At 43.2% G+C, this 26,833-nt stretch overlaps 1 protein-coding gene across 1 annotated transcript in view; it reads left to right on the forward strand.

Annotated features, from left to right (window-relative positions):
* myo9aa (myosin IXAa) overlaps positions 1 to 26,833 on the forward strand; it is a 133,713-nt gene that overhangs the window by 39,232 nt on the left and 67,648 nt on the right. The window contains 8 exon segments of the mRNA XM_034163999.1: positions 1,641 to 1,762; positions 5,935 to 6,076; positions 11,027 to 11,222; positions 18,500 to 18,619; positions 19,843 to 19,918; positions 25,304 to 25,444; positions 26,165 to 26,204; positions 26,288 to 26,410. Of these exon segments, the coding sequence (XP_034019890.1) occupies positions 1,641 to 1,762; positions 5,935 to 6,076; positions 11,027 to 11,222; positions 18,500 to 18,619; positions 19,843 to 19,918; positions 25,304 to 25,444; positions 26,165 to 26,204; positions 26,288 to 26,410 (960 nt within the window).

Genomic DNA, 26,833 nt, shown 5'->3' on the forward strand with positions numbered 1-26,833 from the left:
CACTAATTTTGTTACTGTTCCTCCTGGTCTGAGTTTGTGGCGAGCCTCAGCGTAGCATTAATGCAGGGGTGGTGGCCAAGTGGTTAATGCGCTTGGTTTCAGTTCAGAAGGCTCCGGGTTCAAATCCCACCCCCGCCACGTTTCTCGTTGCGTCAGGAAGGGCATCTGGCGTAAAACCTGTGCCAATTCAACATGCAGATCCACCTTGGATTTGCTGTGGCGACCCCGAGTGCAAACAAGGGAGCAGCCGAAGGGACTTACTTTACTCAGCGTAGCATTAATCATCACATCATGCAGTCTATAGCATGATAGATTGTTTTCATTTTGTGTTGAATTTATATAAAGTTTTTTTTTTATAACTCTAAATCAGAACAGTTTGGACAATAAGAAATATGTGTGGGGGGCATAATGATCCTGACATTTACTTTGACTTGTATTTCTGTTTACTGCAGACTGTATGAAACCAACACATTTCATCTTTTGTGTGGTCATCAATATAAAAGAAAAGTGTGAACATTTTATCGTTTTTTAAAACTTTGTAGAACGAATGCAAACACCAAACTTATAAAGAAGGAAAAAATACACAGACGTGCAAGAACTGGGGGAGTCTTTGAGTCTCATTCTTTTGGTACTAACTGGCCCGCAGGCTCGATATTGGACTTACCCCAGTGACCTTGACCTTTGCCAAAACCAACCAAATCTGGGGTCAGCATACATACCCAGAGCACGTTTGGTGGAAAATGACCAAAGAAGTTCAGGAGTAGTGGAACAAACACAGAGGTCTTTCAGGCGATAATATGATGAAGTGGTTTATCATTTTGCTGGTTCCTCATCTGTGCTGTGAAACATCCTCTACCCCTTTAAAGATGCATCATTTTGTTTAATTTCCCAAATACTGAAGAGGTTCTCATTCTTGTAGGACAGGAGGCTCTTTGGAAATAATCTTTCCGGCCCATCTTATTGGAGAATTTTGTCTCCCATACAAATGTGACATAAGCAGCAGTAATTAACTTGAGTATGTGGAGCTTTCTGGTTTTAGACAAACCAGAGTAGAGGAGATTCTGCTGATTTTTATTAAACCTCCCGTGGATTAAGGTGGTTATTGGTAGATCGTTTTCCCAGGAACACAGGCAAATGTTGTACGTAAGAAAAGAACGCTGCTAAATACTCTGGATGTTTCTGTCATTATTAAAAGTCCACGTGGGCGGGTTCGCTCCGACAGAGAGCAGACTTTCTCTTTCACAGGCTCTAAAAGTGCCCCGGTCGAATATTAATGTCAAATAGCCGCCTTCCCTGCAGCTCGTTCTTTTTGCTGCCGTATTAAACAACTGTGCTACCATTTAAAAAAAAAAAAAAAAAAAAAAAAAAAAAAAAAAAAAAGTCACTTAACATTCTTCCACATTCTGCAGACGATGTGCCTTGATCAGGTCTGCGTGTCTATGTCTGCCGTGCCATAGACTAATTAGACATTTGCTTTAACAGACAGTAGATCAGGCGTAGCTAATGAAGTAAGTGTGTGTGTGTGTGTGTGTGTGTGTGTGTGTGTGTGTGTGTGTGTGTGTGTGTGTGTGTGTGTGTGTGTGTGTGTGTGTGTAAAGTTGTGCAAGTGTTTCAGACCTGTGTGTATTGTGTGTCTGCAGGAGGAGTATCGAGCTGAGGGAATCAGCTGGAGTAACATCGATTACACCGACAACACGGGTTGCATCAACCTGATCAGCAAGAAGCCCACGGCGCTGTTCCACCTGCTGGACGAAGAGTGCAAGTGAGTCTTTCGATGAGGAATTCTTCTTTGACCGACTCAGAGTGGATTGGTGGCTCGAACTACAACGGCCCAATTTATTGCCTTTCATTATTATACCATTAAAACATTTGCTGCTGTCTATGTCCAAATCCAAACACATTTTATATATTAAAACGACTTCTAAATCAGTATCCACACAGTACTGACCCACCACAGCAGGACCACCTGTAGAACCTCCAGGGCCGAGCAGCTTCTCCTCTTATCAAACGGAGACGTGTGTTTTTCTCAGAGGTGCTCCAGCTCTATCTTTTATCTGAAGCTAAAATAGATTCCAGAAATGCTCAGCGAGCCCTGAGTAATGCTGTCCTCTGGAACGACACCCGCCTCCCCAATAACTTCAGACTTTCCAGCTGTCTTTTTACTTTTAAAGCATAACTCAGCCTTTGTTTTCTGAAGTAGATAGCAGCTTCTGCTTTTGCTGGACAAGTCACAGGTTCCTGGCAGAGCAGCGCAAAGAAAGACATTAAAGTCAGCGGCCCACAGATCCCGTCTGTTTCATGACCGTTACAGAAGAAGACACCCACTCCACTTCTGGATGCTGTGGGAGTTTGTAATTTCACCTCAGCTTGGAAACGTTTTGGCATTCAAATCTTAACCCTAACCCTGAGGTGAAAGTACAAATGAACCAGAGATGTGAAATTCCCAGAGATGTGCTTCAAGATGACACATGGCGGATATCAGTATCCAGAAGTCTATAGATTTTCTGTGGCTTTATTTTTGTGGCACTCACCCTGTATTTCATTGACGTTTTAGTGTCTTGCATGTTAAAAATGTTTTTTTTTTTTCGGCAGCTCCTGTCGTAGTCGATTTGATCTTTTCACGTTGAGGCCGTTTTATATTTGCTGTGGAGGAAAAAGACTTCTGTTGGCAAACAGAGTTTTCATTCAGTTCTGCAACACCAGCATGAAAACTAGCAGCTTTGCTGTGATTGGGCGCTTCAGTGACGTCACTGGCCACACCCCCAGCATGTTTGTCATTTACAAAGTAATTTAGTTTTGTTCATTTTGTCTTGTTTTGGTGGTTAATGTTCCCCTTTTTCTGTGTTACAACACATTTATTCTTGTTTTGCACGTCTTTAACATATTTGTGTGTAATTAGCTCCACAATAACACAACCATTTCCAGGAGAAACAAGTAGCTGTTCCTACGAAAACGAGCCCAAACAAGCAATTTCTGTCTTCCGTAGAAGTGCAAAATGGACAACCTCCTCAAATTCTTCAGTTTAATTAATTACCATTAAATTTCTATTTTGTACACAGTCAGAAGTACGCAGCAGTGCCCTGTACGTCACGTTTGTGATGTTTTAAGATGGACTGTGAGTAGAGCCGCTGCTTCTTCACATCGAAAGGAGCCATCTCAGGTGATTCAGGTACCTGGTGAGGATGCCCCCTGGTGGTCTTCCAAGAGAGGTCTTCCAGGCAAATTTCAACTGGGAGGAGGTCTCGGGGAAGACTCAGGACACACTGGAGGGCTTAGATTTCCCATCCCCCAGGAAGAGTTAGAGGACTTGGCCAAGATGGGAAAGTGTGGATGAGCTGCTTAGTCTGCTGCAGCAGTCACCGGGACCTGAATGAATGAATGAATGAACACATGCACGCATACATGCACACAGAGGCCACTTGGCTGTTAATATATAGAAGTCTCCTGATGTAATTCAGTAGACAAACAGTAGACTACCAGAAGATTTGATGGGTTGCTGGACCTTCCAACTTTTTTTTTTTGTTAAGTTAATTATTTATTTGTTTTGTGTGTGTGTGTGTGTGTGTGTGTGTGTGTGTGTGTGTGTGTGTGTGTGTGTGTGTGTTAATGCTGATAGAATAGAAACTTTGTCATTGCACATATATACATACAACGAAACTTGTCCTCTGCATTTAACCATCCTAATTACAGTTACACAATCTAACCACTAGGAGCAATTATTTGCTGTTGCTGTATATGCAGATGATGACTTTGTCTTTTTAAGTGAATGAACTTCTGTTATTTTGTGCTAAAATCTTTAATAATAGTAATAATAATATTGTTCAAACTCAGTGACACAAGCCTTTGAATCTTTGCAGTCTGCTTTTAATGTAGTTCAGTGCCATTTGGAGAAATTCAGACTGGTCTTGAATGCTGAATAATCCAAAATAATGTTCGTTTCAAAGTCACCTGTTTCCTTGGTGAATATACCACCAATTAAACGCTTGAGCAAGTCAGCAGTTACAAGTGTTTTGGATTAATTATTGATACGGGGCTCTCTTTTAAAGTTCATCTTAAACACTTGATCTCCAAATTAAAGGTGAAGCTCAGCTTCCTTCATAGAAATAAGCCATGTGTTTCCATAAGTGCTCAGAAGCTCCTGATAACTGCTACCTTCTTGTCCTTACTGGACTACGGTGATGTCGTGTATATGTGTGCTTCAACCAGTTGTCTACAGTCCTTGACCCCGCTGTATCATTGTGTCTGAGATTCATCACTGGTTGTAGCCGCCTCACACACCGCTGTGAGCTCTGTGCTAATGCTGGCATGTCTTCTTTGACTGTAAGGAGATGTACATATTGGATGACTCTGATTTACAAAGTTGTTATTGGTTTGGTTCAGATTTATTTATCCAGTTTACTTCGGAGATCTGAAAGCCATTATGCTTTATGCTGAAATTGTGCTTGTTGTTGTGCTTCCATGTACCTCGTGTTCACACTGAAACAGGAAAGAAAGCCTTTAGTTTTTCTGCTCCCTCTGATTGGAATGTCCTCCAATCTGAATTGAAACGGTCTGGGTTGATTTCTTCAAACACCTTCTGCTCTATTTTAAGAGACCGCAGTTCTTTTGCACAGTGCCTGTGTTTCTGAATCTTAATTTGTTTTATCCTATACATTGTTGCAATGACCAAGATGATTGTTTCATTAGATTAGATAGAACGTTATTGATCCCTTGGGAAGACTCTCCCATGGAAATTGAGGCTCCAGCAACATTGTATAGCAGCACACAGGGTAAGAAGCACACAGCCTAACTCTAACACCTCCCAGCTTCATCTGTAAATTGCTGATATGTTATTTATTTTAAATGTTTTCTTGATGATGTTAACCTGTTCCCTATGACTTGTGCTGCTGCCTTTCTTGACCAAGTCATCCTTGTAAAAGAGGTTTTGATCTCAGTGGGCTTTTTATCTGGTTAAGTAAAGGTTATGATCAGTAGCGTTTTGGTATGTATGAACATGTTTGATTTGGTGCAGATCTGGATGATCTTGTGGCTCAGGTGTCATAGTGATGGGTTTCAAACTTTGTCCGTTTTATTTAGTTGTTATTTAATAAGAGGTATATCAGAGTGTTTGATCCTTGCAGAGGAACCCAGTCGACTGAGTACCCTTCTCGTTTTTGTTATTGGCCAGCGTTCGGCTCAGTGGGTCCTGCCACGCTGACAGCAGCTGCTCCTCTGTAGCTTTGAGATGACTTGATGTGGTCTGTTTTTTCCAGTCAGACCTCCGACTTCAAATGTTCGGTTGTACTTTTTAATGTAGGAAACCACAAATGTTACAGTTCTCTTTGACTTGATGTAGCATCAGGATACGGTTTCAGTTTATAGTCAGAGTTGTTTTGGCACATTACCAGCTTCCTTTTGCCTTTCACATAAACTTTTAAACTGTGTCGATCCAGATTGTCTCACCGACAGTTTTTCATTTTGTTTTTAATAGATGCTTGGCTTTTACTATTTTTACAGTCTTTCCACCTCCTGTCCTGTTCTAGTATCAGGTTTGTCTTCCTCCAGTGTGGAAAAACTCTCTTTATGACTGTTTTTCCAGCTCAGGTTTCTCTCTGTTCTACTAATCCTCTCATTCTTCCCTTCTTCTTGCCCTGTAAAATGCTGATTTTCTGCATAATATCTGCCTCTTGAATTTAAAGGACTGTGGGAATCTGATCTGGCATCAGCTCACAGCAGCCATGAGAGGAAAAATGATAAAAGTGGTCACATGTCAGATTAAATCACCACATTTCCAGTGATGATTATAAATGTTGGTAGTGTAGCCATAATTTAAATGGAGACTATTGATGTGAAAATGGACAAAATCCTTGTGTTCCATATCAGATAACAATCATTGATCTAGATGTCTGGTTATAATAAGATGTGAACTTCATGCTGAACTCTTCTGTCCTTTAGCTTTCCCCAGGCCACCAACCAGACGTTGTTGGATAAATTCAAGCGGCAGCATGAAGGAAATGACTACATCGACTTCCCTGCTGTCATGGAGTCGGCCTTCATCATCCGTCACTATGCTGGAAAGGTCAAGTACGGTGTTAAGGTCGGTGCGCGCTTCACTTTCTTCTAAAAGCTTTTGTGATTGGACAAACTTTAGTTATTTTTTTTTCTTTTAGCTGTGCAGAGAGGATTGGGTGGCGGTCGAGGGCCGGTGGCCCGGCGGCCCGGTCCATGCTCACAGCCCCTGGCTGTTGGGACGTGGAATGTCACCTCGCTGGGGGGCAAGGAGCCTGAGCTTGTGCGGGAGGTTGAGAGATACCGACTAGAGATAGTCGGGCTCACCTCCACGCACAGCATGGGCTCTGGTACCCAACTCCTGGAGAGGGGCTGGACGCTTCATTTTTCTGGCGTTGCCCACAGGGAGAGGCGGAGAGCTGGGGTTGCATTGCTTATTGCTCCCCAGCTCAGTCGCCATGTGTTGGAGTTCACTCCGGTGAACGAGAGGGTCGCGTCCCTACGCCTTCGGGTCGGGGACAGGTCTCTCACCGTTGTCTCGGCCTACGGGCCGAGCAGCAGTGCAGAGTACCCGACCTTCCTGGAGTCCCTGGGAGGGGTACTAGATAGCGCTCCGACTGGGGACTCCATTGTGTCCTGGGGATTTCAACGCCCACGTGGGCAGCGACACTGAGACCTGGAGGGGGGTGATCGGGAAGCACGGCCTCCCTGATCTGAACCCGAGTGGTGTTCAGTTGTTGGACTTCTGTGCTAGTCACAGTTTGTCCATCACGAACACCATGTTCGAGCACAAGGGTGTCCATAAGTGCACGTGGCACCAGGACACCCTGAGCCGGAGGTCGATGATCGACTTTGTAGTCGTATCATCTGACCGTCGTATCACCTGATCGGTCACGTGTCCCGGAACACTCAAGTAAAGAGAGGGGTCAGAGCTGTCGACCGACCACCACCTGGTGGTGAGTTGGATCCGCTGGGAGGGAGGAAGCTGGTCAGGACCTGGCAGGCCCAAACGTATCGTGAGGTCTGCTGGGAACGACTGGCGGAACCCTCTGTCAGGGAGGTCTTCAACTCCCACCTCCGGAGAGCTTCTCCCAGATTCCTGGGGAGGTTGGAGACATGGAGTCAAGTGGACCATGTTCTCCACCTCCATTGCTGATGCGGCCGCATCGTAGCTGTGGTCGCAAGGTCTCTTGTGCCTGTTGCGGCGGCAGTCCCCGAACCCGGTGGTGGACCACCGGAAGTAAGGGATGCCGTCAAGCTGAAGGAGTCCTACTTATCTTTGTTGGTAGGTGGGACCCCAGACGCAGCTGACAGGTACCAGCAGGCCAGCTATGCCGCAGCCCGTGCGGGTCGCAGAGGCAAAAACTCGGGTCTGGGAGGAGTTCGGGGAGGCTATGGAAGAGGACTTTCGGTCGGCCTCGAAGAGATTCTGGCAAACCGTCCGATGCCTCAGGAGGCGGAAGCAGCTCTCCACCGGCACTGTTTACGGTGCGGGTGGGGAGCTGCTGACTCTGACTGGGGATGTTGTTGGGCAGTGGAAGGACTACTTCGAGGATCTCCTCATTCCCATCGTCACGTCTTCCGAAGAGGAGGCAGAGACTGGGGACCCAGAGGCGGACTCATCCATTACCCAGGCAGAAGTCACCGAGGTGGTTGGAAAGCTCCTCGGTGGCAAGGCTCCTGGGGTGGATGAAATCCGTCCTGAGTACCTTAAGTCTCTGGATGTTGTGGACTGTCTTGGCTGACACGCCTCTGCAACATCGCGTGACGATCGGGGACAGTGCCTCTGGATTGGCAGACCGGGGTGGTGGTCCCTCTGGTTAAGAAGGGGACGGAGGGTGGTTCAACTATAGGGGGATCACACTCCTCAGCCTTCCCGGTAAGGTCTATTCCAGAGTACTGGAGAGGAGAATTCAACCGATGGTCGAACCTCGGATTCAGGAGGAGCAGTGTGGTTTTCGTCCTGGTCGCAGCACACTGGACCAGCTCTACACGCTCCATCGGGTGATCGAGGGTTCATGGGAGTTTGCCCAACCAGTCCACATGTGTTTTGTGGATCTGGAGAAGGCATTCGACCGTGTCCCTCGGGGCACCCTGTGGGGAGTGCTCCGGGAGTACGGGGTCCGGGGTCCTTTGCTAAGGGCTATCCGGTCCCCGTACGACCACAGCAGGAGCTTGGTTCGCATTGCCGGTAGTAAGTCAAACCTGTTTCCAGTGCACGTTGGCCTCCGCCAGGGCTGCCCTTTGTCACCGGTTCTGTTCATTATTTTTATGGACAGAATTTCTAGGCGCAGCCAAGGTGTAGAGGGGGTCTGGTTTGGGAACAACAGAATCTCGTCTCTGCTGTTTGCGGACGATGTGGTTCTGTTGGCTTCGTCAAATCAGGACCTTCAGCGTGCACTGGGGCGGTTTGCAGCCGAGTGTGAGGCGTCCGGGATGAAAATCAGCACCTACAAATCCGAAGCCATGGTTCTCGACCGGAAAAAGGTGCTTTGCCCTCTTTAGGTCGGTGGCGTGTCCTTGCCTCAAGTGGAGGAGTTTAAGTATCTCGGCGTCTTATTCACGAGTGAGGGACGGATGGAGCGTGAGATCGATAGATGGATCGGTGCAGCGTCTGCAGTGATGCGGTCGCTGTATCGGACCGTCGTGGTGAAGAGAGAGCTGAGCAGGGGGGCAAAGCTCTCAATTTACCGATCGATCTACGTTCCGATCCTCACCTATGGTCATGAGATTTGGCTCATGACCGAAAGAACGAGATCGCGGGTACAAGCGGCCAAGATGAGTTTCCTCCGCAGGGTGGCTGGGCGCTCCCTTAGACATAGGGTGAGGAGTTCGGTCACTCGGGAGGAGCTCGGAGTCGAGCCGCTGCTCCTCCACGTCGAAAGGAGTCAGTTGAGGTGGCTTGGGCATCTTTTCCGGATGCCCCCTGGACGCCTCACTGGAGAGGTGTTCCGGGCACGTCCCACTGGGAGGAGGCCCCGGGGAAGACCCAGGACACACTGGAAGGATTACATCTCTCGGCTGGCTTGGGAACGCCTTGGGGTTCCCCCGGAGTAGCTGGGGGAGGTGTGTGTGGATCGGGAGGTCTGGGCGGCTTTGCTTGAGCTGCTGGCCCCGTGACCCGTCTCTGGATAAAGAGGAAGAAAATTTTAAAGCCAAAACTCACTTTTCCTTTGTTAAATATTCATGTTTGAGGTTTATTAACATTTTAAAGTGACTAAGAGCACTGGATTTGTTCAACAGTAAAATGAATCCTCAGGAAGGACTTTCTGACTGACTGTGTGTTCAGTGTTTACCGGAGTGACACAGCTGTTATTAAATCAGTGATTCTGTGTAATCCTGGTTTGACACACACACACACACACACACACACACACACACACACACACACACACACACACACACACACACACACACCTACACACACACACACACACACACACACACACAGGTGTCATTTTCCTATTGTCAGGATGTGGGCAAATCAGGGAAACCTTGTGGTCCACAAAATGATAATAAAATTTCTACCTTGGAATGTGAGGTTATGCTGCACATTCTTAACCAATTAAACTAGGAACTGGTTAACATGTTTGTCTCACAACAAGAAGGCACCCAGTTCCACAGTTGCCTGTGGGAGGGCATCGGGTGTAAAACTTGTGCCCAGTCAACATGCAGATAAACACGGAGTCGTCTGTGGAAACTCCACAAAGGGAGAAGCAAAAAGAAAGCTCGTCGATGGAATTCTACAGAAACACTTCCATGGTTTGTCAATCAGTTCAAATTGTTTGGAGTGTAAAACCAATGAGTTCAAATAAAAGCTGACTGCTCCCTTTAAACGGTCACCTGTTGTGCAGGAGTCAACCTTCATTTACACAGATACTGTCATGAATAAAAGCATTCATATGTTACGTTGAAAAGCAACATATGTACCACTGCACACACATAGAACCTGCAGGAACTGTCACCTTTAAATATGAACTTCATAATTTGACACGGGTGCCTGTTTGTGAACTGTCCAGCAGGTACCAGTGTTCAGCATCTCTTCCTTTTGGTGCAGACTCAGGCAGTCTCCTCAAATGTTCCAGAACAGTCTGACAAGATAGCGATTACTAATTGGCAATACCAGTGAATGGTTTGGCACTATCCCTAGTCACACGTCCTATCTATTCTGTATTTCTAATTCTTTAATTCCAGTTTTACTTTCCCTTCCTGTTGTATATTTTGTCCCATATTTTCTCACATAGTCAGCATTATTATCACTTTACCAGGGCGTTGCTAGGCCGGTATCATAGATTAACGTTGACGCTACCTGGCTATACCTGCCCGCTGTGCGTAAACAAATGACGTCATAGCGCGCAGCCCAAGAACTGTCCGCAGAGGGGGAAAAAAACTGTCTTCAGAGGAAAAGATGAAAAGGCGAGAAGTGTGTGTTGGTCCCATTGGATATTCTGGATTATTTTCTCATGGATAGTACGACAATGAACAGCAGCTAAAGCAGCCAGCTTGATGAGGGCGCACTGCTGAATTTGGAGAGCAGCGCACATGCCAGCCGACACGACAAAAGTTAAGTGAGCCAACTTTTTATGTACGCGTTACGTGTTTTGTGTCTCAGTAAAAAGTGATAATGCAAATAACATGCTTTTGGAGGGCGGTATGCATTTTCACATTTGGGCGACCTGGGCTGTGAACGTCGGGCCTCTGAAAATGCATACCGCCCTCCAAAAGCATGTTATTTGCATTATCATCTTCCTCCTTGCATATGCTAGCTTAAATTAGTAGCTGACGCTAATGTGAATGGACGTGTCAGTGGGTGGAGCCACACTGACCCAGTGTTCAGCAGGTGGCAGACAAAATACATGGAAATTGAACCACAACTGTTCATAATTTCCCACAATCCCTCCAGCATCCAGCAGGTGGGAGACACGTCTATGAAATATTACATGGTCAAAAAAAGCTGATTTTGGGATCGATGTGGTGCATCAGAGTTCACCACGAGCTCTTCAGTTCGTCATTATGTGCTCTTTTTAATCTGTCACAGGACTTCAGAGAGAAGAACACGGACCACATGAGACCAGACATTGTAGCTCTGCTAAAGAGCAGCAAGAACGCCTTCATCTGCGGGCTGATCGGCATCGACCCGTCGGCCACCTTCCGCTGGGCGGTGCTCCGAGCCTACTTTAGAGCCCTGGTGGCTTTCAGAGAGGCTGGGAAGAGACATACGCAGAAGAAAACTGGTCAGTACCCACAGTAACAGCAACTCTCAGCAGACAATTGAGTTGGAGGTGTAACATTCCACCGGAGCAGATTACAACATGGAAAACGGGTGATTTAAGAATAAACGCTCATTCATGATTTTGTTAAGGACTCCTTCTTAGTAGCAGGTTGGACCCCCCTTTTCCCTCCAGAAGTACCTTAATTGCATTCATTCTTCATGGCATAGATCCAACAAGGTGCTGAGACTCTCTCAGCATCACGCCGGCAGGGCACTGCCAGGCTTTAATGGTGTTTATGCCAAATTCTGATGCTACCATCTGAATCTCATAACAAAAATCCAACTCCTCAGGCCTGGCAACATTTTCAAATCTCCTGTTGTCCACTCAGTGTCATTTTTGCTACTGTAGCTGCTTCAAGGTTTAACATGTGCATTCAGAGATGTTCTTCTGCAGACCTTGACTATAACAAGTAGTTATTTGAGGTCCTGGTGCCTCTGTGTCACCTTCAACCAGTTTGGCCTTTTGTTTCTGACGTCTGCCATCCACAAGGCATTTCCACCCAAAGAATTCCTGCTCACTGGGTGATTTGTCCTTTTGGGATCATTTTCAAAGGATTCTATAGGTGGTTTTGGGTAGAAATGGCACATCAGTAGCTTCTGAAATACTCCAGACAAAACCGTCCGGGCACCCAAACCACATGCTACCTTAAAAGTCACTTAATTGGCTTTTTTTTCCCTCCCCACATTCTGATTCAAGATTCAAACAACTTTATTGATCCCTAAAAGGGCAATTCATCTTCACACCCAATTACCTCAAACAAAAATACAGCAATTAATCCACAATTATTACTAGTTGAACGTAATAATGGCACACATCACAATTAAAACAACTGCACATATACAGTAGTGTTCAGAATAATAGTAGTGCTATGTGACTAAAAGATTAATCCAGGTTTTGAGTGTATTTCTTATTGTTACATGGGAAACAAGGTACCAGTAGATTCTCACAAATCCAACAAGACCAAGCATTCATGATATGCACACTCTTAAGGCTATGAAATTGGGCTATTAGTAAAAAAAAAGTAGAAAAGGGGGTGTTCACAATAATAGTAGTGTGGCATTCAGTCAGTTAGTTCCTCAATTTTGTGGAACAAACAGGTGTGAATCAGGTGTCCCCTATTTAAGGATGAAGCCAGCACCTGTTGAACATGCTTTTCTCTTTGAAAGCCTGAGGAAAATGGGACGTTCAAGACATTGTTCAGAAGAACAGCGTAGTTTGATTAAAAAGTTGATTGGAGAGGGGAAAACTTATACGCAGGTGCAAAAATTATAGGCTGTTCATCTACAATGATCTTCAATGCTTTAAAATGGACAAAAAACCAGGGACGCGTGGAAGAAAACAGAAAACAACCATCAAAATGGATAGAAGAATAACCAGAATGGCAAAGGCTCACCCATTGATCAGCTCCAGGATAATCAAAGACAGTCTGGAGTTACCTGTAAGTGCTGTGACAGTTAGAAGACGCCTGTGTGAAGCTAATTTATTTGCAAGAATCCCCCGCAAAGTCCCTCTGTTAAATAAAAGACGTGCAGAAGAGGTTACAATTTGCCAAAGATCACATCAACTGGCCTAAAGAGAAATGGAAGAATATTTTGTGGACTGATGAGAGTAAAATTGTTTGTGAGACGACCCCCAAACTCTGAATTCAAGCCACAGTTCACAGTGAAGACAGTGAAGCATGGTGGTGCAAGCATCATGATATGGGCATGTTTCTCCTACTATGGTGTTGGGCCTATATATCACATACCAGGTATCATGGATCAGTTTGGATATGTCAAAATACTTGAAAAGGTCATGTTGCCTTATGCTGAAGAGGACATGCCCTTGAAATGGGTGTTTCAACAAGACGATGACCCCAAGCACACTAGTAAACCAGCAAAATCTTGGTTCCAAACCAACAAAATTAATGCCTCGCAGATGTGAAGAAATCATGAAAAACTGTGGTTATACAACTAAATACTAGTTTAGTGATTCACAGGGTTGCTAAAAAAAGCAGTTTGAACATAATAGTTTTGAGTTTGTAGCGTCAACAGCAGATGCTACTATTATTGTGAACACCCCCTTTTCTACTTTTTTTTTTTTACTAATAGCCCAATTTCATAGCCTTAAGAGTGTGCATATCATGAATGTTGGTCTTGTTGGATTTGTGAGAATCTACCGAATCTACTGGTACCTTGTTTCCCATGTAACAATAAGAAATATACTCAAAACCTGGATTAATCTTTTTAGTCACATAGCACTACTATTATTCTGAACACTACTGTACATTTGATTTGTTTATGTACACCAAACTTTGAAACAGACGTCTGAAGCTGATGCTCATTCTGATGATGTTTGAACTTCAGCAGATCTCTTTGATCCTGTCTTTGTGCTGAAAGGCACAGACATTCTGCCATGTGATGGGCTGATGAGATCATTTGCTGTAACGGTGTAACATAGGTGTACCTAATGAAGTGGCCAGTGACTGTGGATTCTAACAGTAGTTGTACGTCACTTTTAAGAAGCTGCACTGCTGTCAGCTGTCAACACGTCCTCTACTTATAAACAGTCACAGGGCAGCTTTCACAGTGTGCTTCAGCAGCAGCTTAATCTTCAACAGATGCACATTCTGCTGGAACATTATGAGATGGTTTTCAAACGGCTGACAGAAAGTTCGCTGGAGCTTAATCAGAACACAACGTTAAATTGCAGATAAAATTCTGTTCCTTTGAGAAGGACCTTTTATATTTATGAAATACTCAGGGAAGGATCCACATTAAATACCAGCTCGCATCATCGTGACACAAGTTCTAGCGATGACTGGTTGGTGGAACATCACAGGGGCCGGACGCCTGCCAGAGTGTCCACAATTTTGAGGTTGTGGAGTCCACAGGTACATACCATACACACCGTTATGACATCACTTCCTGTCCCATTAATGTGCCTGCTGCACAAACCAGAGGGCACCTTGACTGAATAAGTCTGTGAGGAGCTGCTTTTACACACCAGATGATTTTGTGAATATGAAAGCTGACTCTGATTGTCACATATTTTTTTTTGAGAAGATTTGCAGTAAACCTTTATGTTAAATATGCCAGCAAATCGTGTGCAAAATAGATGTTGTCAGATTGTGTTGGCCCTCTCTGTGAGCTCACTGCACTGTCACACTTCTGTGCAAAGTGTGAAATGTAGGTAGACGTCAGATAATCTGAATTTAAACCTTCTAAAATATCTCCATCTGTATATCTGTGGTCCTTTTTTTTTGCTGTCCCCACTCAATGAAGTTGGAGTCATTATGTTTTCACCCTGCACAGGCATCAGTTTTTGTTTCCACACAATAACTAATGGACATCTCATCTGACTGAAACCATTTTTTGGTGGTGTATTGGAGGAAGTTAGCGGAAGATTCTTTGTGAAAATGCCCGTTGTCCATGATTCAGTATGGCCACTACAGGTGCCATCTTCATTTGTGTTTCTGTGCAGTAACTAAAAACACCTCACCTGATTGAAACCATTCTTTGGTGCTGTATTGCTAGAAGTATCTTTTTGAAAATGGGGGTCAATACACCACATACCAATTTGCTATACAAATACAATGTACCATCTTTAGCGCACCAGTCTCTCACTATAGATGTGTTTTCTGGACTTCATTAACACCTCAACTATAAACCACACATTCACTTAACATACATGTGGAGAGTTATGCCACGCTTTATGTTGCTCTCGTTATCAATGGAATTCGTGTCTCTGTTGTGTAGAATTCTGAAGCAGCATATTTATCAGGGTTGGAATAGATTAGAATACACACAAGGACATACAAACAAATGATAAGGACTGAATTCACTCATCCTTGTGTGGTATGTGAGTATAATAAGAACAAAAACCTGTAGTACAGCAGAAGAAAAGGTAAATTAATACTGTAGATCGAGCTTCATTATTCAGCTTTGTAAGTACTTTGAAGTCTCTGGATATCAGGTACACTAAAACTATGATATAAAAGATAAAAAGCAGATTATTCCTCTAAAATTTAAGAATAAAATATTTTATTTATAAGGCACTTTGAGGAAACAGATTCAAAGTGCAAAAAAAGACCCTAACAGTTACAAAGACAATGTTAAACCACCAAATAAAAGATTACCACAGTGATTAAAAATAATAAATCAACTTAAACAGAACTGATTAGAATAAAGTAGCACGTCATTCATCACCTTAGTGACCATCATGTATAACTCACAAAAAAAATTTGCGATGACGCTTTCAATGATGTTCCAGAGAAAATGATAAAGTAGAAATGAGTCAAAAGTCAACAGCCGTGGGCTCAGACTAGACTTCTTAAAGTAGTTTTAAAAATGGCGGTGTTAAAACTAACGGTGTATAAGAACTTTACTATATTCAACAAAAACGGGTCCAGTAATAACCACAGGTCTTTAACAAGTCTAGTTTACAAAGGGTCGAGGAACCAAGTAGTACAGTTGGCACCCATAACAGAAGGTGTGTTTAGATGATCATGTGTAGTAAACAGGTTTAGTTTTCTGTTATAGATCCTCACGTATTCAGGTAACATATCACCCTCTTATTCGTCTTAGAAAGCTTTACCTCTTGCTGTGTTTTACTATTCTGTGATATGTGTGTGTAGTGCTGTCATGTAGTTCATTATCTTTGTGTACAGTATGTGCTTTGGCTCTATTTGAGTGCATTCTTTGACTTGGAGTTTGCTGTAGTTCTACTTGATTTCCTGTCAGATGTTCTGTCAACACTTTCTAAAGCATCATTTGAATTCAACTTTTTCCTGCACTTTCTTTGTCCTTTGCACACACGTGATCTAGATATTGTGATACAGTCTCTTTTGTCCTTTGCTAATCCTTAGTATCATCTTAGTGTTGTTTCAAACAGTTCAAGCTGTGAAGATATTTAACACAAAGCAACTTATCTCCAACAACACTCACATAGCATTTACTTAGACATTGACGTGTCTGACACAGTAAATATTTTTATACATACCTACTTGATTATATTACTTTTCTGAGTATTACTGCTAAACCACATTTGTTTAAAACAAAGTCAGATCCATAGGTGGTTGAACAGTGACAGTTTTTGTAGTTGTGCATCTCTACAGCACCACAAGAGTTTAAGGGAAACAATCGAGATGTGGATGTCATTATTATTTTAACTGTTGTTGTTAATAAAACTATTATCTTTTACAGACAGTTTTCTTTAGACAAGTCAGAGGATGGATACATGAACATTCCAAGTCACTGACTGGGTCTTAAACTTTTATATCAGTTATTATCCCCTGAGTCCCAAATGATTTTTTTCTTGATTTTACCATTGGTTCAGTAATTCCCCATGTATGGTAATTGCATGGGTTCATTTCAAAATGTTCAGATAAATCTCAGCTTTCAGCATATTTACATATCTGTACATAACATACGTATTTGTCTGGAACACTGTATTTAGAAATATTTTGGCTCTAATTTGAAAAAAAAAAAAGAAATGTATTTTGAGAAAATTCTTCAAATTTGATTGAAAATACACCTTTGTTCATGTGGATGAGCAGTTTGGTGCCAGAAAAGGGGTCATCAAAGTCTTTGGCTTGCAACAGTAGTGTCATATTTGAAGGCAGTTGTATAAGAATGTAAATAAATAAATGTTAAAATCACTCACCATTTCTACTGAGATGTTATCTGTCTTCACTCTATGTAGAAATGTTCATAAATATCTGCCATTGGATCAAAAGTGGAGCTTGTACCTCTTGGAAAAGAAAATAATCCATCTACATGTTTTTCATGATGGTACGTTGTGTCTGTAGGACTAAATAAAACTTAAAAACTATTTCAGGCCAACAGGACCATTTTATTTAATTTTTATTTAGTTTTCGTGGCCGTATGAATTTGTCTCACTCCTGAACAGAGTCGTGCACTGTGAGTGAGCGTGTTAAAGTTGCAGGCGGAAAGAGAGAGAGAGAGACAGACCCAACTGACCTTCTCCCGGCTGTAGAATTGGCTGTGAACCAAAGATCATCCAGAACAGGAATTTAAACTAGAGGTGACACAAGAGTTTCAGGAAGTGCTTGAATGACATCTGTCTGTGACCTTCTGCTGCTGATTATTAATAGAAACATGATTTAAAAAGCAAAAACAGAATTTGATATGCTGGCGTGTCCATCATCCTAAAAGGATTAAGAAACAGTCTGGTGCTGTATGATAAATCTGTCTGAACTGTAGGCACTTCTTAAACTTGAGTGAGTGTGCACATAGGAGACTAGTGAAGGAAGACACCCAGAGTTATTGGCTTCTATGGCTGCGATGGCAGTCAGTGAGCATCATGTGACTTTTTTCCTGCTGCATCATCCATTATACAGCTTCAGGATGCAGTGGAATAGAGAAGGATTTTCTTAGAAATAAGATGGAAAATTTCAGCTGTAGTTTGCGAAGAGGCACATGGAACACTTGGGCCTACATAGATTTGATCTGTTTTCTTGTATGAAACTTCTTCTGTGTTACATTATGACATGATGCTGTCTGGTAGATTAATTTGCACTTATCACAATTTCTCCAGTTACATCCTCAGAAGCCTGTAAGTCCTTCAGAGATGTCTGGGTGTCTTGGTGGCTTTCCTCACTAGCCTCCCTCTTATGCAGCCACTCAGTTTTGAGAATTACTGTAAAGTGCCGAACTATTTGTTTTTTTCTCATTGATTTGATATTTCGGTGGTTTGGGAATTTCATGTATCTATCCCCTGACTTGTCTCAATAAAACTAGCTGTAAAAGTGATGTATGATATTAATTGTAAACGAGTATCTGTGTTCTCTGAAAATGAGTGAACAGTGGATTAAAACAGCTGTAATTACTAAATGTGATATTTTTTGATAAACCCTTTTGAATTACACCTGAAAATCTCCAGTACAAGAGCATCTTGACTATTTCTTTTCAGCTCCATTTTGATGTACAGAAGCAAAATTCTAAAAACAGTCACTGTCTACATACTTTTGAACTTGACTGTAGAGTTCATTTAAAATATGGAATTTGTGTTAGGCTTTTTTTTTTTTTTTAAACACTTTGGAGGAAAATTCTGCAACGGTGCCGCTGCAGTTTGGAATGCCAGCTCAGTCTTCTTCTCTCCAAATGTCTTGCACAGGTATCTGTCCAGAAAAACAACTGCATCTCTTCTTCTTCTTTGCCATCTAATCTGTCGTTTCTCTCTTCTCTGTCTTTCTATCTTCTTTTCTTCTTCTTTTGTTGCTGTTTTGCTTCTCCAAGGGCATGATGATGCTGCTCCCTATGCAGTTTGAAAAGTGTGGATAGTTTTAGCTTTCTACAGCCACCCTGTGCATCAGAGGAGCTTAGAGATCCTGCAGAGGTGCAAAGAGGAGAATTACAGTAAGGCTGTACAGTAAACACAACGAGGGAATCGGTAGGGAGATGTCCGACCAACACACTGCACTCCAGGTGGTGTCGAGACAAAGAATCATAATGTCCAACAACAACATTTCACTTCTTATTTTCATCATTTTTGAATTCGGTCTTTAAACGTGTCATTAGAGGAGATGTTTGTTGGTCTTTGCTCCCTCTGCTTCCCTCGAGCCGCTCGTGCACCTGCATGCATATTGTTCTTGTTTTGTTTGCTGTGTGTCTCAGACATTCTGTTGCTAACCCTGTGTCTGTCAGGGATCAAACACCCTGGTCAGCTCTCGCGCTGCTGCTTGCATCCCTTACACACCTATTTTTTTTTTTTTTTTTTACATGCATGACCCTGCACGAGCATCCTGACTCAGTCCTGTTGGGCAAGCAGCAGGTGTCGGTGCTTGCCCTCTACAGGACGGACAGCTGGTGATGGAGAGCGCCACCCGCCTTTAGTTTGTGTTCAGCACAGGACTCACAGGCTATTGTTTTAGTGAATACATCTCCATGTTTTACTACATGAAGAGTCACAAATAACCGTCCTCGGTCCTCCTGGACCTTTACCCAAACCTGTGGGGGGGCGGCAAGCATACCAAGGAGAAGTGAAGACGAAAGGTTGTCACACCAATATAATTGATTAAGGCTTTTCTTCTGTTTTATGCACTTTTGATTTAAAAAAAAGTTATTATTTTTGAAATAATCTGGGTTTTTTTTATTTTATTTTTTCACAAAAGTGCCAAAAATAAATTCTGCAGTTGCATGGATGTCTAAAAAACATTTGAGGTCTGAATTTTGTTCATGTGCATTTGGTTTTTGAGAATATTGAGTCAGATTTAATTGTAAAACGTAATTTAAAAAAAAAATGACTGGACGCATTCGGATCCTTCGAAAGAAATGTGTATTCTGCATTAAACAAATAACTCCTCGGCACCACGATTGTACCAGCACTAACGAGAGAAACTCACAATTAACACTACACATCTTTGTTTCAGTCTGAAATTGTTGAGCGTGAAATCATTTTCTAATAAAAAGTCCCGACTTCCTGATGGCACTAACACTGGAGTGTCACATGGTGTCAGGAGTGTTTTCCGTCTGTGCTTGGGGGCCGGGTTTGAAGGGTGGTATTGTTTGTGTCAGTGTTTGTGTGTGTGTGATGGTGCGAGTGTTCCCTCACATGATGCAGTCTGTCTGCTCGTGATCAGGTGTGACCAGACGGAGTCCTCGAACGCCGCTGTCAGACCTGCAGGGGAGCAACGGCATCAATGAGAAATCACCACGGTAAGACAACGCGAGTGCTTAACGTCTCTGAGTGTGAAACTGTCTGAAGTTTTTTCACTGCCCAGAAGCTTTGACAAGTGGACTTTCTTCAGCATAGTGTGTCTAACTTCTGTCTCCACAACTTGCTCCCTAAAGCCGCTGCTCGTATCCGCAACTCCGTATCCATGCCGAGCCTCTCTGTGTCGTCGCGAACCCTCTCCGTAGCCCGATGTGTACCTCTCAATAATTGTAACTACAAGTCGAGACGACGGAGATGCCATGGGCTGTGATTGGTCTGTAATGTCACTTTTCTGTTTTCACTGCCTCGTCTCTCAACATCACCGCCATATTGAAAAGTGTTGGCAGTGCGCCCGGCGATTACATTTCAAGTGTGATGTAAATACAGAAACGTTGGGCAACGGAAGTCCAAAAGTATGACCACCTGGGAAAAAAAAACAAAAAAGTACAACCACCTGTACAACATGTCGTGGAAAGACTATAAACGCACACAAAGTTAATGATTTTTGAACAGCCTCTCTGGCGTGCGAGCTAACGCGCTAGCTCGTGATGAATTGCATTGCGACACCCACCAATGCGCTAACCACAACGGAGAACTTCGACATGTTCACAACTGCATTGAAGCGATTGCATAGCCGCGGAGTGAAGGAGTCGTAGAAGCATAACAAGGCCTTTACTTTAGTACGTACTACAGGTTCCTAACCAGCGTTAGCGTACATTCTGAGTATTAGGATGCAGCTTATTCCTTAGTATTAATTTTAACAGTGTTTTCCCCTGGTTACCATGGCAGCTTTTTTTTAGCTATGCTATCAATCATAGTAATTATCTAATTATTCCTCACCAGCCAGAAAGGCCGGGGGGGGGTCTAAAATGGGGAAAAAATGAATGTATATGTAAATGTAGAGTCCTAACTTGAGGTAGGCAGAGTGAAGTAGACTCGGGGGGGGGGGGCAGGTGGCTCCACTCAGCCAATCAGCAAATCCTCACAAACAAGGGGTCGGGACGGGATTTTAAAACGGACATCCCAAAACACTGTCTCAGACATATTCCAATTTGAGCACAAATAGGTTTTCATAGAAAACCTCTAAGACCCGCCCACTTTACAGAACGCCATATTAATTATTAGAGTTTGGTTGTCCTCCGGCAACCATAACTTTTTTTTTCTTTTTTTTGGTAAGTATCACTTGCTTATTTTTTGTATCTGATCCTGAATAATCAGCCACAAAAACTAATTAAATATAAACCTTCTAACTTCAAAATTTGAAATCTGAATTTTCAGTATTCTATTTTTGTCTACTTTTCAATGTCACGTAGCATTTTATCTGTGTAATATGATTTCATTTTTGTAGACAAATCTAAAGTAAGGGTGCATCGTGTTTTTGTAGTCATGCTTCTTCTACCACGAGGCACACGGTGCGAGGTCACAAGCTAAAAATAGAACATCCACAGAGCCACATTAATCCAGTTAATCGACACAAGCAAAATTAAGCCCAGACACGTCGTGGTTGATGCTTACTTTCTTTAATGTAAGAACTCTACTATATAGAGGTTGCTAGTTCTAAACTCGTACATTTGAAACTAAAATAAAATATCTTTTGTTGATGTGCGTTCAGCAGAATGTACCAGTTCTTCTATGAGTCTATTTCCAAACTATGTATTCATGTCAACCTGTGTGTTTTTTTTTTTTTTACTACTTTTATAAATCTTTGAGCAACATAAAACAGATATAGATCACAACAACCTAAAAATGGCCATCACAGTTTTCTCGGGTTGCTATATCTTTTTTAAAATGTCTACTTGGATCCGAACAACAGTCAACAACTGAACGATGTCTGTTTTTATTATAATATAAATCAGACAAAACGTTAACGTGGTTGGCTGCTGTTGCCAGGCAGACGATTCTATTCTCCAAGTGCACCTTCTAGTTTTCCTTCTATTCCTTTTTTTTTTTTAAAGTACACATTTCTGGTGAACAAATCCTTCATGTTATTCACGTTAGTCACACATGATTTCAGCTGAGCGTGATACCGGATGTAATTAACTGTTTTGTGAATGTGTTTCTTAAAATACAGGAGACATGTAGCCAGACCAAAAATAACTTCAATTTATTTACACAGCGCCAAACCACAAACTCTTTCTTATGGGAAGAAACCTGAAGCAGACCAGACTGAGTGGGTGACCCTTGACTATGGTCACACTAACAAAAGAGAAAAGTAACGCATCTACTTTTTAACTGTGCACGCAGACCCGCAGGAAGAGTAATGAAATGCTGCTCTCGTACAGCCCGCTGAGCCCTCTGTGAGATTAGCAACCCGTCTCTTGTAGCACAGAACGGCTAATAGCTGTTACCTGGCGTGGCTTAAGGCTCCTTGACACTTGCACGGATTTGATCCCTGCACTGGGCAGAGTCTGTGCATCCCTCTCTGCCTCTCTCACAGGCATGCTGTCTGTCCCACATCCTGCAGAGCACCAGGGGCCTGTGCAGCTGCTTCCTCTGTGAAGTCAGAGTTATGTAGTGGAGAGGAGCGCCGCGGGAGCAACAACAGGACAGTGTCGAGCTTCATGAGCCACTTAGTGAGACACTGCGGATAAACAGTCATCACAAAGCCAGGTTGTGCTCGCAGTTTACAGACTTCTCAGCACTCTGGGACAAACTTCCCTTTATATGGTGGAAAGGATGCAAACAGAGATGTTGTGCTTAATGTGTGACTGTTTGTGTTGTGCACGTTTTCATTAAACCTTGACACACTGGTCGTTGGCTGACACAGTTACATTATAACGGCAGATGTCCATCACACAGGAAGCTGCTTTGTGCGTTTAATCTGGGCGTTCTTCTGTAGCTTTGTCAAGGACTTTTTGTTCCGCTCGCAGAGTGCAGGTTGTGGAATTTATCGGATTTACTCACGTCTGGGAGCGTGCACCGGGCAACGCACATTTCCACATCCACCACACTGTGGAATCACCTGGAGATCTGGATGGCAACAAACCAGGCATATAACTCATCCATCCCCAGCGTAACCATCTCTCTGCTGCAGCCAGGTGAAACAGGGGCGTCTGCTTCACCTTCTGCACCTGTTGTGGTCCTCAAACACTGAGGTATCTGCACGCTGGATCATTCACAGAGAAACGCACCACTTGTCCAGAATGTTGCAGCTGATATTCCCTCGCAATTCGAACAGTACGCTTAGTCTGATTCTCCCTAAGTAACCGCTCAATCAACTTGTCATACCCAAGGATCCTCCGAAGAGACCGAGTGTCAAAGACATCCAGGTGTCACCTTAGATCACTGGTTAGTGTTGACGTCTGGCAACCACCCCATAAGACAGGAAGCACCGGGACCAACTCAGACTTTCCTTCTATTCAGATATCGGCATCACCAGACACATTTTGATTTAGTCTCTTTCATTTATAAAGCACATTTATAGTTACAAATTGTGCCCAAAATGCTGTTCAAATGTAAAATAAAAACAAATGTACATCCAGTATAAAATCTAAAACTGAAAAGGGTCAAAGCCACCAAAAACTACAAAGAAGACGGAAATGAAAAAAAAAAAGCTATTTCAAACTTTGTCTGGTTTACAAGCCGGGGAAAAGAAACAAGTCTTCAGCAAAGACTTCATGGGGTTTGTCGGGAACCTCTGATGTGTCGGGCAGTGGAGTTTGTTTTTTTGTTTTTGTTTTTTGTTTTTTGCCTCCTGTGGGGTCAGTGTGTGTCTGCATGCTGGGAATGGTCCCACACAAGTAAGTGTGTGTGTGTGTGTGTGTGTGTGTGTGTGTGTGTGTGTGGTGTGTGTGTGTGTGTGTGTGGTGTGTGTGTGTGTGTGGAGTCTAGCAGAAGCATTCAGAGGACAGGAAATGTGATGGAAAGGTTTGACTGCTCCTGCTGAACTGTGGAATAAAAACAAACAGTTGGTCATCAGCAGCAGGTTCAGGGTGACGTGTAAATGCAGATAGAAATGGTAAATGGACTGCATTTATATAGCGCTTTTCCATCTCCATCAGATGCTCAAAGCGCTTTACAATTATGCCTCACATTCACCCCGATGTCAGGGTGCTGCCATACAAGGCACTCACTACACACCAGGAACAATAGGGGAATTAAAGACCTTGCCCAAGGGCCCTTAGTGATTTTCCAGTCAGGCGGGGATTTGAACCCATGATCTTTGGACTCAAGCCCAACACCTTAACCACTAGACATCACCTCCCCTAAGATATCATCAATTCTGTTGGTCTTAGTTACTGCAGTTATTTAGTTACCTGCTTTGTGTGGACTGTGTGTAAAGATGTTGGCTTCCCAATATGTAGACTTGGGTTTGAATCCCACTCATGCTACCTGTGTGTGCCCTTGAATTAGAAATTAAACCTGCATTGTCTCAGTCCACCCAGCTGTAAATGGGTACCGGCCTGGGGAAGTAACTGGCATCGGGCTGGCGTCCCATCCATTGGGGAGTCATAAAGTGTCATCCGTTTAATGTTACAGAGTCCGGAGTTGAGCACTGGCACCAAGGAGCCTCAGGACCTACGTACTACTTACTTAGTTACTGCATCAAAAAGACAAACATTCCATCAGTGTTTCTCTGCAAGTCTGACCTCTCAATTATTTACGCTGTGCTGACACCTTCAGGTAGGTGGATGGAACTACTACTTGATCTGCAGGAAGAGCAAAAGTGTTCCCTGTGAAATGATTTAATTTCACATTTGCTTTTCTGGTGATTTTTGTCCAGCCTCTGCTCTCTGGGACAACCTGTTGTGGTGTTGGTTCATGGTTTGGACAGTGACTGACCATGTGTTTCTTTGTTTAGTGAATCGGGATCCTGCCCACAGAGATCTGTTCACCTCTCTGGTCGCAGTCAAAACATGGCAATACCTCCCCCTGCTGGTGGTATTTCTTCTTTCATGTCCGTGTGGTCGAGGTTCTCTGAGGGACCTCTGCTGTGCAACACTTGGTTTAAAGGCTCAGTCTGCAGTGCAGAGCTGGTGGAGAGCCGGTGGAGAGCAGACTTAGCTGGTCAGCTGCTGGTAGAGATGGGAAATGTGCAGAACAGGAGTCTGATATGAACCGTAATTAGAATTCAGGTCGGTGCTGGTGTGAAAACCGTGAATCGTTGATCGATTCTGCAGGGGAACGTGTGTCATGTTTGTCTTGTAGAGGTGAGTGTGTGTGCGTGAAGCGTTGAGGAACATCACTGATCAGCTGTCAGAAAACTTCACATCAGGCCGACGTTACCTTTGGTTTACGATGATGATGCGATAGTTGATTGCATGAACATACAGGGCAGACTGGTGCTGTGGGACGCGGTTACTGAAGGTTCAGCAGCCAGAAATACCAGAAATACACTCACTGTACGTTTGTCTGTTTGTATCTGTGTGTGTCTGCGACTGGAAAAGGAATTCTCCGGGCCTCCCTTGGAAAGGGCGTGTCGGTCGACAGAGCCACGTATCATCCATCAACTCTACCACAGAAGAAGATGGAATCTTTGTCAACTCCACCAGCAGCAAGCTCCTGGAGAGAGCGCACAACATCCTCATGTCAGTAACCAGAACACTCACACACGCACACGTGTGCTGGTCAGAATCAGTCACACCCCGCCCTGTTTAGAGAGTCAGCCAACTTTATTCAATCTGAATGTTTAATAAAATGACATCGACTGGAATAAAAAACTACAGACAGAAAATATGCACTTGACAGTTATTGGCATGTTTTGAAGAATTTACAGGAAATCACCAGTTTTACAAGTCTGTTGACTTTTTTTTGTTGACTTTTTTTTTCATATTTTTTAATGATTGACGTAAATAAAGTCCAAGACACATTCAATGCCTTGTCTAAAGAAAACTGTCTGTAAACGTGATGATTTACTGTAAATTCATCAAAATGTGGTAATAAATGTCACATGTACATTTTATGTCTATAATTTTAGCCTTTGTGACAAATCTTATTTTCTTGTTGTTCAGTAACTTTGGACACTTTATTAAATATTCAGATTAAACCAACTTGGTTTGTTTTCCTTTATCTCTGAACATATTTTGAGTTTTCTATGTGAACTGGGGTCTGCCAGTAAAGCTGACCACGACGGTCACTTTGACGATGACAAAGTCTTGTTGTGGTTGTGGTTCTCTGAATGGGTCCTGGGACAGTCCTGACACTGAGATGGATCCAGGTCCGTAGTTGTTCCACCGCTGTCAGATCAGCGTCCCAGCTCGGGGTCAAAGTTCTTTATTCATGTTTGTTTTGTTGTTATTTTTTAATAGGAGGAACAAGAACCACAAACCTAAGCCAGTTCTTCCAAAGGTACGTGCAGAGTGTGTGTGAACTGTAGGACTGGCTTCTGATGTGTAACTTTGTTGTGGCTGACTGTGGCTTCACGTCTGCAGCACTTACTGAACGTCAAGTCACTGAAGTACCTCAGCAACCTGACCCTACACGATCGCATCACCAAGTCTCTGCTTCACCTCCACAAGAAGAAGAAACCACCCAGCATCAGCGCACAGTTCCAGGTCTCATCCACCCTCACGTGCACACACAACCAGCAATGTGTGCGTCGAGTCTCGCTGCACAACGATTACCCTGAATCAGACAAACGCAGCTGTCACACACGGCCGTGTCTCAAAATTCAAGACAAAAGAAAGAAAAGTCTTATGACAGACGTTTTCTCGCTGCTGTACGCTTTAGGTATTCTCCACTTATGCGCCATTAAAGATTAAAAACTCTTGTTTTCATAGAAAATAGCATAACATAGTAATTTCTAAAGTGTGAGCTGTGAAGATCCTGCAGGTGAGGACATTAAATACATTTAAAGTCTTATCCAGCTTAATATATGTTTGGTTTTTCCTTTTGTAATAAAGTTTGATTGTCTCTAATCATAATAATACATTATTATTATGATTATTATTGAGTATGACAATGAAAATAAGTAATAA

The sequence above is a fragment of the Thalassophryne amazonica genome, chromosome 2 (assembly GCF_902500255.1).
Source record: "Thalassophryne amazonica chromosome 2, fThaAma1.1, whole genome shotgun sequence".
Classification (NCBI taxonomy): Eukaryota; Metazoa; Chordata; class Actinopteri; order Batrachoidiformes; family Batrachoididae; genus Thalassophryne; species Thalassophryne amazonica.